At 40.1% G+C, this 12,790-nt stretch overlaps 1 protein-coding gene across 2 annotated transcripts; it reads left to right on the top strand.

Annotated features, from left to right (window-relative positions):
• Nucleotides 1–339: 339 nt before the first annotated feature.
• LOC120046737 (sphingomyelin synthase-related protein 1-like) lies at nt 340–10,370 on the top strand. Of its 2 annotated transcripts, none has more exons than XM_038992207.1 (6): nt 340–494; nt 3,191–3,778; nt 5,413–5,508; nt 5,882–5,999; nt 6,244–6,394; nt 7,473–10,370. In XM_038992207.1, the coding sequence occupies exons 2-6, from the start codon at nt 3,210–3,212 to the stop codon at nt 7,778–7,780; spliced, it is 1,242 nt and encodes a 413-aa protein (XP_038848135.1). In that variant the 5' UTR covers nt 340–494; nt 3,191–3,209; the 3' UTR covers nt 7,781–10,370. The 2 variants fall into 2 exon arrangements, with proteins under 2 accessions (XP_038848135.1, XP_038848134.1); XM_038992206.1 differs by having other exon boundaries at nt 6,202–6,394.
• The last annotated feature ends 2,420 nt before the right edge of the window (nt 10,371–12,790 follow it).

The following is a 12,790-nucleotide window of genomic DNA, read 5'->3' as shown; positions in this document are numbered from 1 at the left end:
GTCCTTCCTTCCCCTCAGTCTAAAATTAAAATGACCTGATTTATGTCTGTTTGTGTAGTTAAATTTAGACCTATGTCTTAAATCGTACATATGTCTTGCAACTTTACATAGAGCTAAGGTCGGCTACAGTGATTGACCCACCACATTTGTATATATTCTACATTATGTTATAGGTTATTTTATGGGTCATAAACAATGCATTGGACGACTTACTGTGCTTTGCATACCGATACTGTAATTTCACCAGTAGAGGTCATAGTACAAGAAAACTGACTAGCCCGCCTGTGCGCGGCTCTTCTAGTACTTACGGTCGTCGCTCCTTTTTGGTAATGTCAACAGCAAAGCAGATACTATAATCAGCAGCCGGGCGAAATGATTTGCCTCAATCCTCTTATTGCACTAAACGTAACTATAGCTTCGTCAGATTCAAGTGAGATGCCATATAGCTAGTCATATTACTCGCCGCGGCAGCTAAAAGTTTAATCTGAATTCTGGTGAGTATTTACTGCTAGATTACTAGCTACCGTATCAGCCTAACGTTAGCATGCTAGCTAACTGGTACGCTATGCCTGAATGTACGCTTTGTTGCTAACTAATGTATTCTGAGCATGGGAATGTGTTCTGCATATTTTTAGGTAGCTACACAACAAGCTTACTGGGCTTGGCGGTATATCAGTCAGTCGTGTAGTTAGTTAACTATCTAGCTAGCTAATGTCAGTTAACTAAAGTCCTCAGCTGTATCAGCTAACTACTGTAGCCACCGTCATCCCTGCCTGGCCTGCTAAAGACTAGGCTGTTGCCAGAGATGTCACCATCATTCTCTGTGTATTGTGTATTTGATATTAGTTAAAAGCCCACAAGTTATCTGTATTGCGTTTAATGGGTGCAATACTTAAGTGGGGAAATACCATCACATGGGGACAGTTTGTATTGACAGGGACACTGTACACAGTAGTGATGTGCAGGCAGAGAATAAAAATACATGTTTAGGACTGATCATTGATCACATTGTGCAAGAATTAATGCAATTAATTGATAATTGATTGTTATGATGGACACAGCTTTGTAGAACTAAAACATACACATCCTCTGTTCAACGAACTCGAATAGTTTGGGGTGCTGCTGCAGCCCGCGAACGATATTGTGTTCATATCACCCTCACTGCAGAGAAGTAATGTCTTCTGTCAAATCGTTCACGATTTAGTCCGGTTGCGGCCACAACTAGACCTCGTTTCAAATGTTCCAAGATATTATCTTATTTGTATGCCTAGTAATCAACAATGTACATTGTTTAAAACACCGTTTTACAAGTCTGTCACAAATAACAGCTCCAATAATCCCCTTATTGTGAACGAGAATTGTAGAATCATTACTATTTCTACTTTTCAGTTCATCTGACCCAAATTAACGAACTGAGTCGGAAGATTAGTTATTTTAAATGAAGGAGTCGAAAAGATCTGAGTTAGTAGAAATAATCGTACTTCCTGTCATTAGAACACTGTCCTCTGCCAAGTTAGCCGATTAAGTTCAACTCCATGATTTATGATGGAGTTGAGCAGTTGGAAATCCCGCTCATGGAGTAGTGCTTGAGCCCCGCTCAGGCGCTCCAGCCTCTTTCCAACTGCTCCGCTAAAAACCTCTAAATGCTCACAACTATGCTAAAACAACAACTATAGGTAGGCCTAAATGGCTTTAGGCAAAATAACCCAATCAGAACGGAAAGCTCCTTGAACATGGGAATATGCCAGGCCTATTGGGCCAAAATCATTTATGCCTGTATTGTATAGATAATAGAACAAAAATGAATGAAACGTTTAAGATATGTTTTTTTGTTTATAAATACTTAGCTACAATGATAAACTTAGTTATCTACCCACCTCATTCCTTTCTTTTAGCATTTGCACGTAGTAAGTGCACCATCATGCTTTCTGTAATATAGGCCTTTTGTAGGGGAAGAACTCATTCTGATTGGCTGGGCCTGGCACCCAGTGGGTGGGCCTATACCCACCCATGGCGGAGCCTTTGCCCAGTCATGTGAAATCCATAGATTAGGGCCAAATGAATTTATTTCAATTGACTGATTTCCTTATATAAACTGTAACTCAGCAAAATCTTTGAAATTGTTGCATGTTGCTTTGATATTTTTGTTCAGCATCGATGGGCTGCTGCATTGTTGGGCTGTCTTTTTATGAAGTTTTTTTTTTTTTTTTAATTTGTCCTTGTGACACACAGCCCCACCTGAAAGAATGTAACAGATGGTTGCTCTGTTCTCTAAACAGAAGCAAGCAGTCTAGTTCAAGTTGCTCTTTACCCTATATGTAACAACTCTGGTATTCCACAATGGAATAATGGAGGGTGTGGCTCTCAAGATTAAGCAACTGTTTCTGTTCCTTTGTCTGTCGTCAATATCAGCTTGACACACAGTTTCTGTACTTGAGGGATATAGGTAGATAAGTACATAAGTTGAAGTCTGACAATGTGTACTGTAGGCTAGGCTAAGTCCTTTCATAGGAATACATACGTTTCAGTGGAAAACTGTTTTTAGTGACCACAATTTAACAACCAGACGGGAGGAGAAGGTGAAGTTTGTCTTGAAGCAGTGGATAGTATGTGCCTCTTGTCAGTGATATTGCTGCTACTCACTGTTTATTATCTTAGGATAGTCACTTTACAAATTACCTCGACTAACCTGTACCCCCGCACATTGACTCGGTACCGGCACCCCCTGTATATAGCCTCGTTATTTTATTGTGTTCGTTTCAATTTTTTACTATAATTTATTTAGTAAATATTTTCTTAACTCTATTTTTTAAACTGTATTGTTGGTTAAGGGCTTGTAAGTAAGCATTTCACGGTAAGGTCCACACCTGTTGTATTCAGCGCATGTGACAATTTGATTTGACAAATGTTGAAGTCTTGCTTGGCTTTATAGGGAACCAACAGTATTTCTGAAATGCTGATTCAGTGGAGATGGTGGATGACTAGTTCTCTATGTAATGGCACAGTGTTGCAGTGTTTTCTCTTTCGTAAAAGTACTGGGTACTGACTGCTGCAATAGATTTGGGGACTTCCTTTTTTATTCCTCATATCTTTTCACGTGATATGCATTTATCTCGTGACAGATTTAATAAGGGCACATGCAAGATTTGGTTCTTGGAGTCAAGATTAATCTTTTGTTTGTTTTTTACAGTTTTCAGAGTGAACTGGAGATGTCTAGCAGCACCCAGTTGAACATCCGACAGTGGACCACCAAGCATGTAGCCAAGTGGCTGAAGGAAGAGGGCTTCTGCCACTATGTTGACCTGCTGTGCAACAAGCACCGTCTGGATGGCATGTCCTTACTCACCCTCAGCGAGTATGACCTACGCTCTCCCCCGCTTGAGCTCAAGGTGCTGGGGGATATCAAGAGGCTGATGGTGTCCCTCCGCAAGCTGCAGAAACAAAACCTGGACATCCTGGAGGAGCTGGGGGTCCCGTTCGACGGACACTCCCCTCAGGGTGGCGGTGGGGACTGGCACTGCAATGGAGACTCCAGTAGAGAGTGTGATAACTCTAACACAGACACTGCACCGGTTGGAGAGCAGTATCTTCAGTATACAAATGGGAAGTACAAGCATGGAGGGAGCAGGAGGCTGGACCCTGAGTACTGGAAGACGGCGCTTAGTGCCATCTATGTTGTGTTCGTGTTTGGATTTACCTCCTTCGTCATGGTGATCGTGCACGAGAGGGTGCCGGACATGCGCACCTACCCGCCCTTGCCAGACATTTTCTTAGACAGGTGGGTTGCTGTTGATCATGCTGATCCCCACATCCTAAGTAATGTACATGTAGACCTGCGTGTTCAGCAAACACCTCTGTTTCGAATGTCAACATAACTGATGCTGTGGTGATAACATTTTACTAGGAACCAAACTGAACTTACGCTACTTGAATTTGTCCAATATGAACTCTTGTTTGTTTTTGCAATGGTGTTCAGTGTTTCACCTATACAGGCATAAGGTGCCATTTGGGACACAACCATAGCCTATTCTGAATCTAAATAGCATGCCCTGCCATTAATGGTTTTCTTGAATTCTTCTACTTTGAGTAGATTGCTTGCTTGACCTTTTGTTCATGATGACTCGCATTGCTATTGACAATTTTAGTCATTTAGCAGACGCTTTTATCCAGAGCAACTGGTAGTACTGAGTGCATACATTTCATACTTTATTTGTACTGGTCCCTCGTGGGAATCGAACCCACAACCCTGGCTTTGCAAGCACCATGCTCTACCAACTGAGCCACACAGGACTTGAATGTCCAGCTTGTTCTAACTGAGAGTGTAGTTGGACTTACTCATAGTGTGATAACGTTTCAGATTACTGTTGGCAAGATGAGTGGGCTTGTTTTTTGGTAGGTTTCCACACTACATTCCTTCCAGCTATAGCATTTCTTAATATTATTCAGTTCCTTTGGCTTTGATGCCTCATGATTGAGTATTGCTCTGTTCAAGTAGACTGTGATTTTGCTGTGTTCTGATAGGAGTGTCAGTGGGCTGGGAATATTGGTAGCACACAGGAGGACATTTTTCTCTGTTAAGAAAATTTTATTTTAAAATTGAGCCAAATGTAAAATGTTGCTGTTTTGATTAATGTAATAGAGTGAGTTCGGTCTGCTCTATACCAAATTAGCATACCCCCTGAGTCCCTTCCCTGTTTCACACCTGGTAGTTTGGGACTACCAGCTCTCTGTAACCTAGAGGGCAACCAGTGGTTCCGTCTTCTCTATACCATGTGGGCTCCCGAGTGGAGCAGCGGTCTAAGGCACTGCATCTCAGTGCTAGAGGCGTCACCACATACCCTGGTTCGATTCCAGGCTGTATCACAACCGGCCGTGATTGGGAGTCCCATAGGGCGGCACACAATTGGCCCAGCGTTGCCCGGGTTAGGGTTTGGCCGGGGTAGACTGTCATTGTAAATAAGAATTTATTCTTAACTGACTTGCCTAGTTAATAAAGGTTAAATAAAATAAACAATTAAATGAGAAAGCAGCATCTATGCTAAATGTAGCCCTACGTTTATTGTCTGACTGGCAGGTTGTCATACCTGACATAGAGGCTTATCTTGGTGCAAGAGGTGGCTTGCCGTTTGCCTTAACCTCATGCAGGTTTGTCAGGTGTATTTTTCCAGTTGCACTGGATTAGGCTTGCAGTTTGCATCTACTAGGCTATTTCGTTTTTTCAATTAAGTCATATTGAACGTTGATAGTGTATTATTCTTCATCATCATATTATTATTATTATTGGCTATTATCTGTTAATGGTTGTGATACTTCATAAACATTAGCCAAGCCTGGGAAAATAATCAAAATGCTCAATACCAGGCAGCTTGCATTTAAGTAGATTAGCCAATAACCATTTATTTCTCTTAACAGTGTACCTAGAATACCATGGGCCTTTGCCATGGCAGAGGCATGTGGAGTGATCCTGTGTAATATCTGGCTGCTAGTTCTGCTGCTGCACAAGCACAGGTAGAGTACTGGCTACTGACTGGTCCATAGGAAAATATGTTCGTCACACCTATAGCCTAGACATTATTTAAACTAGTATCTAGAATTTCACCATTAAATGAATAGAATTGTAGAATGTTTTACCTCGTCCAGGGTTTAATTTTTTTAATTTATTTTTACTTCTCCTTAGGGACACCCACCCGTTCTATTTATTTGAACTATTCCAGAGCTAGGACACCACATTAAAATGATCAACTAATTATTATGCCTTTTGACTACTTGAATCAGTGAGTTAGTTCAGGGTTACAACAAAGTTGTGAAACTTGCGGGGGTCCCAGAGGAGAGGTTTGAAAACCACTGGTCTAGTTCATGTGTAACGTCTGCTCTGCTGAAGGTCAGTTCTGCTGCGGCGCCTGTGCAGCCTCATGGGGACAGTGTTCATGCTGCGTTGCATCACCATGTTCGTCACCTCTCTGTCAGTGCCAGGACAGCACCTGCAGTGCTCAGGAAAGGTACTACAGCTCCATGCACATGCACACACATACATCAGCATTTCCTCCAGGTTGAGGATGATCTCATCATAACACACACACACACACACACACACACACACACACACACACACACACACACACACGTGTAGCTTTTTATAGATACAATCTGGCCGCACTGTAAAAACACTATGGGTAGCAATTTTCTTTCTTCTCGCGACAGGGTAAAATCTCAATAGTGACACTTAACTTCTCTTTCCCTGAGATTTATGGTGACATGTGGGCAAAACTGCATCGAGCTCTGGCCATCTGGAGTGGATTTGGAATGTCTCTCACAGGTGTCCACACATGTGGTGACTACATGTTCAGCGGTCACACAGTGGTCATCACCATGCTCAACTTCTTTGTGACAGAATGTAAGTGTTCCATATCATTTTACTGTTACTTTCACTGTCACCTGTTGCAGACAATAATTGTAATTGACTGTAAGTGGGAAGAACTTATGTACATCATGTGTTGTCCCTTTGTTGCCATCATGTGTCCATTAGCTGTAACTGCATGAAGGGCATCAAGACCAGACCACTTACAGTATAGTAATATATGCCAATTTACCTGACGCTTTTGTCCCAGTGGGTGACCCCAGTGGGAATCAGATCCAGGATCCTGTCGTTGCAAGCGCCATGCTTTACCAACTGAGCCACTGACAGATTTTAAACTGTTTTATAGCAGCATGTGTGCTAACGAAGACCAGAAGGAGAGCACACATACCACCTATTTTTAAAGTCCCTGAATTTGTTGCCTGCTAGTTTTAGAGTTAATTTTAAAACGTTTTTAAAGCTTTTCAAAGCACTACGTGGCCTTGCACCCGAATACGTGTATGATATGCTTTTAAGATATGTGTCCAGTCGGTCCGGCCTTTTAGTTGTTCCAAAGGTCAGGCTGCCTTTAGCCATTATGGTCCTGGCCTTTAGAACAGCCTACCGGAGGGGAGGGGCTTCAGAAACTTTTTTACTGTATAATCTTTTTAGCCGTGCTTTTACTTGGTGTGCTTTTAGCCATACTATTTGATCACATTCTATACATCTTATTTATTTCAATTTATTTTAATTCATTAGTCTCATGTCCACTGTTAATTTATTATTGTTTTACAATTCTTTTGAGTTTCTCATTTTAGAAAATGTATTAGGTTTTTAATGTTCTCACCTTTTTTTATTGTTTTATTTGTTAAGCACTTTGAAATGCATTCTCTGTGAGAAATGTTCTCTATAAATTAAGTTTGACTGATTTGAAAATCGCATACAGATAATGGGTCTACACTGAGACCAGAATCAATAAAGATGTCATTCAATGCACTCTTGAGGCAATAGGACTCTGGTCCAAAGTAGTGCACTATGTAAGGGAATAGGGTGTCATTTGGGGCACAATCTGAGTTTTAACATGACTGAAATTCAACTTTCTAACTCATCAATTTGCTGCTTTTGTGTACATCAACAGACACACCGAGGGGTTGGAACTTCATCCACACCTTATCTTGGGTCCTAAACTTGTTTGGGATCTTCTTTATCCTGGCGGCCCATGAACACTACTCCATCGACGTCTTCATTGCTTTCTACATCACAACCAGGCTTTTCTTGTACTACCACACGCTGGCTAACACCAGGGCCTACCAGCAGAGTCGCAGGGCCCGCATCTGGTTCCCCATGTTCTCTTTCTTCGAATGCAACGTCAACGGCCCTGTGCCCAACGAGTACGGCTGGCCCTTCTCTAAACCCGCCATGATCAGGAGGATGATTGGGTACTAGGTGGTAGAGGACACCTGTCTGTGATGCAGCCACAAGGACATTGATCTCATCTAATAGACACTACTGGTGACTTTGAGCCCTGTCGTGCTATTTTTGCTACTGCCCTCTGAAAGAAGTTGCTAACTGTGGTTATGTGATATGAACTTTATATTCCAATATCTACAAGAGATTGCTAACTGAGATGGCTTCTGGGATCCTATTGGTGCCATGATGTGACCGGGTACAGACAGAGATGTGACTCCTCATATTCTGTCCCATGTCAGCCTGTTAAAAGGGATTAAAGTAAGGCTTGTGTCTAAATTGACAACCTATTCCCATGTAATGCACTACTTTTGACCAGGGCCCATAAGGCTCTGATCAAAAGTGGTGCACTACATAGGGAATAGGGTGCCATTTGGGACTGATCCTTTTATCAATTTTCTCTCTTCATTTGAAAGGGGATGAGTAAAAAAAAAAAAATGTCCCACAACTTTTGCCACAAGATCAATAATCTGGTTACAGATATGTATGTGCTTTAGTCAGTGCCTCTTCTGTTGTTATGGTATACAATCTGTTTATGGCATGACAACAAACTCAACAGAGGAGTTAGTCAATTCCTCTTCTGTTGTTATGGTATACAATCTGATTATGGCATGACAACAAACTCGACAGAGGAGTTGACTAAAGCACAAACTGATCTGCTACTACCAGGCTACCATTTCAATGCTTAAGGGCTCAGACACACCAATAGGGTTTGCTGGTCGGGAGTAGTTAGCACCTTTGAACATAATTTGCAAACCAAGTGGACACTCATTTTACATGTAGAATTGCTTGAAAAATGTGAATGATCGGCAGACTAACGCTAGATGCACATTCGTTGCAATGTGTGTGAGCCTTAAAAGCTCTTAACTTGCAACCTGATAGAAAATTGGGGTAACGGCAAGCTATAGGTTTGGGGAAACATAAAAGCAGAATTCTCAGGCAGCCTATTGTAACCAAACACATTATTTTAAGTCAGTAAAGTTTGTTGAAATCTAAAATTCAACAGCGTTAGTGAAATGGGCTATTGTGTGTTCACTAGATATCCTGAGAAGTTAGGGCACTTTTCATAATATTATTGACATGTTTCTTTCAATGTTTTATCTGGACTCTAGTTCTAATACAAGTATGGACCACCTTAAAGGCAATATCAAAACGTCACAGATGATACTGTTGCTGAATTTATGTATAGCAATAACATAGTTCAAGATGTTGTGACCGGTCTTGTTACTTGTTTGCCATTGTTTCTTTAGGTAGTGTGTAAAGCTTCTGCATTCCTTAAGACACTACTGTGGTTTTGACAGTATTACTAGAATGCTGAATGAGTCATTCATGGCTCATTTTGAAATGAACTGTTTTGGTTTCCTTTATAATATTTGTATTGTTCAGTTATTATCCTGCCTTGTCCTAACTAGACATTACCGTAACCAGGGTTGTTACTTAGGAGATCGCAAAAAGCAGCCAAAACTATGGAATGGAAAATGGTGAACAATTGTTTTAAATACCATTCCATTTGCCAATAGCTTTAGTTGTTATAGTAACATTGTCTGTGTAGGAAATGCATATCTCAAATATTGAATTTTGTTGAGTTTTGTACTAGCTTGTAAAATAGTAATTGACCAAGATTCACGATTAGAATAACATACAAGGATATCAATCCCTACAAAGTAATTGAAAAAATGTGTATTTTTACTTCTTCCACAGATCCCTTGGACTTAATTTTGACTGCATCTTAATTTATTTAATTTGGTATATGTAAATACCATTTTTTTATAGGTATTTGATGTACTAAAAGGTTATTGCAATATGCACTTCAGCAGGAATATGTTTACAGTTGTGCAGAACTATATTTGTTTGAAACACAATGTGCTTTTATGTATAGGATTTATTTCAATCACCCTTTCACCCAAATCATTGAAAACAAATGCAAACCATCACAAAGTCCCCCACAGTAACTCAAATCAGGTCTGAAACTGCCATTAATGGTATTGGTTACAACCCACTTAGTACATATTTGTAAAACAATGAAGTATTACTTCCCACTGGGCACAAACGTGAGTTCAACATCTAGTTATTTGATTGCGTTGTCGACTAACATGAAATAAAACAATTCCTGAAATTCCTTCGTTTGATAACTTTTTGCAAATCCAATCAGTTTTCCACAGTGATTCAACGTCATCACATTGAATGTTTTTATTGAAATGGCGTAGGAACAATGTTCTATCAATCAGTTTGAGTCCAGTGGGTTTTGTCCTATATCCATCCCATGTTTTATTTGGAATTTCAGCTGTGGAATAGTTACTTGTACTACTAGGCCTAGATCGTAACCCGTTACTGGTTGAGTCTTTACCTTCCCCCCCACCTTTCTTATAATTCCAACTAGTTCCTAATGCATAAATCTTTTGGTTTGTGTAATGCCAGCTCATGTGCATGTGAGCTAGGTAGCTAGCTGCAAATTCATAGTTTTCTGCTAAGATGTTATATACATACTTATGAATGATGGCTTTTCTCTCTTGAATTTGTTCTTAGTTGTCACTTTTAACCCCTCTAATAAAAATGTTACTAATCCTTATCACTGGTGTGGTTATAGCGGTATGTTACTTATCTTCAAGATACAGTAATTGACTACCAATGTAATGCAAATGTAGCAATAACAGCCAGTGTGGTTGTATTGGGTTAATCAATAATGTCCTGCAAATGACAAGTGTCTTTACCATCATTAAACAGTAGAAATCAAGGGTCTGTCGTCTTGGATGTGATTCTTCAATCGAGAAGGTGAGAGTAGGGTGAAATTGCCAATAGATACTGAACTTGGATCAGTTTAGCATTTCCCCCACTAATGGTTAAGGTTAGTATTGGGAAGGGGAAGCTGATCCAAGAACTGTACTTAGTGAAAAGTCACCCCGGAGCCCTATGTGTGTGTGTGTGTAAGGATGAGTGCAAGGCAGTAATTCAGTTAGCTACACGATTAGAGGACATGGTGACACATTATCTGCACGAGATAGTCAGAGTGCAGTGGATTAAAGCGGATTCTGGGAATTCGCTCAGAGCTATTCTGAGCAGTTTACATTTTGGATTCCTATTGTGACTGAGGTCCAGAGTCTAAGCATGGATTTAACATACTAACGTGACTGAGTTTACATGTCAGGTCTCTGCTAGGGTAAAAAAGCATGTGTGTTCATCCTGATCTCATTAGCCTAGTTAATGTCACTTCAGGTCAAGTTTTCTTACTTCTCTGACGGTCAAAGTGCTGATTCAGTGTAACATTGTGTATTGTTTAGTTAGCTAGAACACCTGTTTCTGTTTTGACCACTAGAAGAGTTTTCCAACAACACCCATCAAGCTTTGCAGAATGCTGGTAGTTTAGCTAGATATCTAACGTTAGTTCAGGTTTCTTGAAGTGTTTCTGACACCAGTTATAGTAATCCCGCTGTGAACAAAATACAAACATCCTGAAACTAACTGTAGAGAAAATCTGACTGCTTCACCAGAAATACTTTAATATTTTTAAATAGCTATTTACATATTAAATTATTAATATAGATCTATCATGTAAGATTTATTTTTTTAATTTTTTATTTCACCTTTATTTAACCAGGTAGGCAAGTTGAGAACACGTTCTCATTTACAATTGCGACCTGGCCAAGATAAAGCAAAGCAGTTCGACACATACAACAACACATAGTTACACATGGAGTAAAACATACAGTCAATAATACAGTGAAAAATAAGTCTATATACAATGTGAGCAAGTGAGGTGAGATAAGGGAGGTGAAGGCAAACAAAATATATAAATAAATAAAAATATAAAAAGGCCATGGTGGTGAAGTAAATAAAATATAGCAAGTAAAAACACTGTAATGGTTGGTTTGCAGTGGAAGAATGTACAAAGTAGAGATAGAAATAATGGCGTGCAAAGGAGCTAAATAAATAAATACAGTAGGTAAAGAGGTAGTTGTAGATGCAGGGCTCCCTTGCAAAAGACACCTTGGACTCAGTGGGACTCCTAGTTGAAATAAAGGTTACAAAAACGTGTACATGCAGAGAGCCATGTATTTTGAGTTGGGACAATGCGGTTTCTACATTATGAAGCATTTACATTACACTAAGCATGGATTTAACATACTAACGTGACGGAATTTACATGTCAGGTCTATGGAAGCCATGTTAGCTTACCATTAACATAACACGGTGAATATTTAAACAATGCTATTCTGAATGTATAGAACTAGAACAATATTAAAAATTCTAAAGGTTGTCCTAAAAGCCTTTAAATTTAGGACCAAATTCGAGCTGGCTCGATGGACAACTGGTGCCAGCTCAATGACACGTCGTTAGCTATCTCGTCTGGGCTTGTTACTGTTAGCTAGCACATGGACAAGCAGTACTGCAGTAGTCAGACATGACACGAATTACCACCACAGCTGGATCCTTCATTAATTTTTGGACTACACAATAAACTTGTATTAAAAGTCAGCCCACGAATGCTAGCTACCTAAAGTTAGCTAGCAAAACAGAGTTGAAACAAGCTGGCTAACGTGAGCTAGCATGGATTGTAGTTGGTCAGGTCGTATTGAAAGCTAGCTAAATCATATCAAACGTTGTCTCGTTTGCTTGGTTAGCTAATAGCCAATGCCATGACGAGCAAGGGAGGACTTAAGCTAGTTAGCCAGTTATTCTAGCGACGTCGCTAACTGATTAGCTAGCTAACGTCAGTACACTAAATACAAGGTTCTAAGTATGGGGGTGACGTTAGTTACAACATGGTGAAGATGAATTACATTCTTCAACATCTTGCTAGCAACATTAGCGAAGCCAGCTGCATTCACATATTGGCTACCTATCAACATGGCATCATTTTACATTTCTGGAGGCAGTGGAAATAATTTTAGCTAGCCCACCAAGGTTGACTTCAAAGTGGCAATGGAAACATGGCTTAAATATATGGTTCTGGGGCTACATATTAAGGCAAGCACCATGGTTGCTATGGTG

This window comes from Salvelinus namaycush, chromosome 4, assembly GCF_016432855.1.
Source record: "Salvelinus namaycush isolate Seneca chromosome 4, SaNama_1.0, whole genome shotgun sequence".
NCBI lineage: Eukaryota > Metazoa > Chordata > Actinopteri > Salmoniformes > Salmonidae > Salvelinus > Salvelinus namaycush.
This window is presented reverse-complemented; position numbering and strand designations above follow the sequence as displayed.

Excerpts from the sequence above, each read along its gene's own strand:
- LOC120046737 (XM_038992206.1), top strand. The coding sequence starts at position 3,210 with ATGTCTAGCAGCACCCAGTTGAACATCCGACAGTGGACCACCAAGCAT. Across the intron at positions 3,779-5,412 it reads CCAGACATTTTCTTAGACAG|TGTACCTAGAATACCATGGG; the intron begins GTGGGTTGCTGT and ends TTCTCTTAACAG. Across the intron at positions 6,000-6,201 it reads ACCTGCAGTGCTCAGGAAAG|GGTAAAATCTCAATAGTGAC; the intron begins GTACTACAGCTC and ends TTCTCGCGACAG.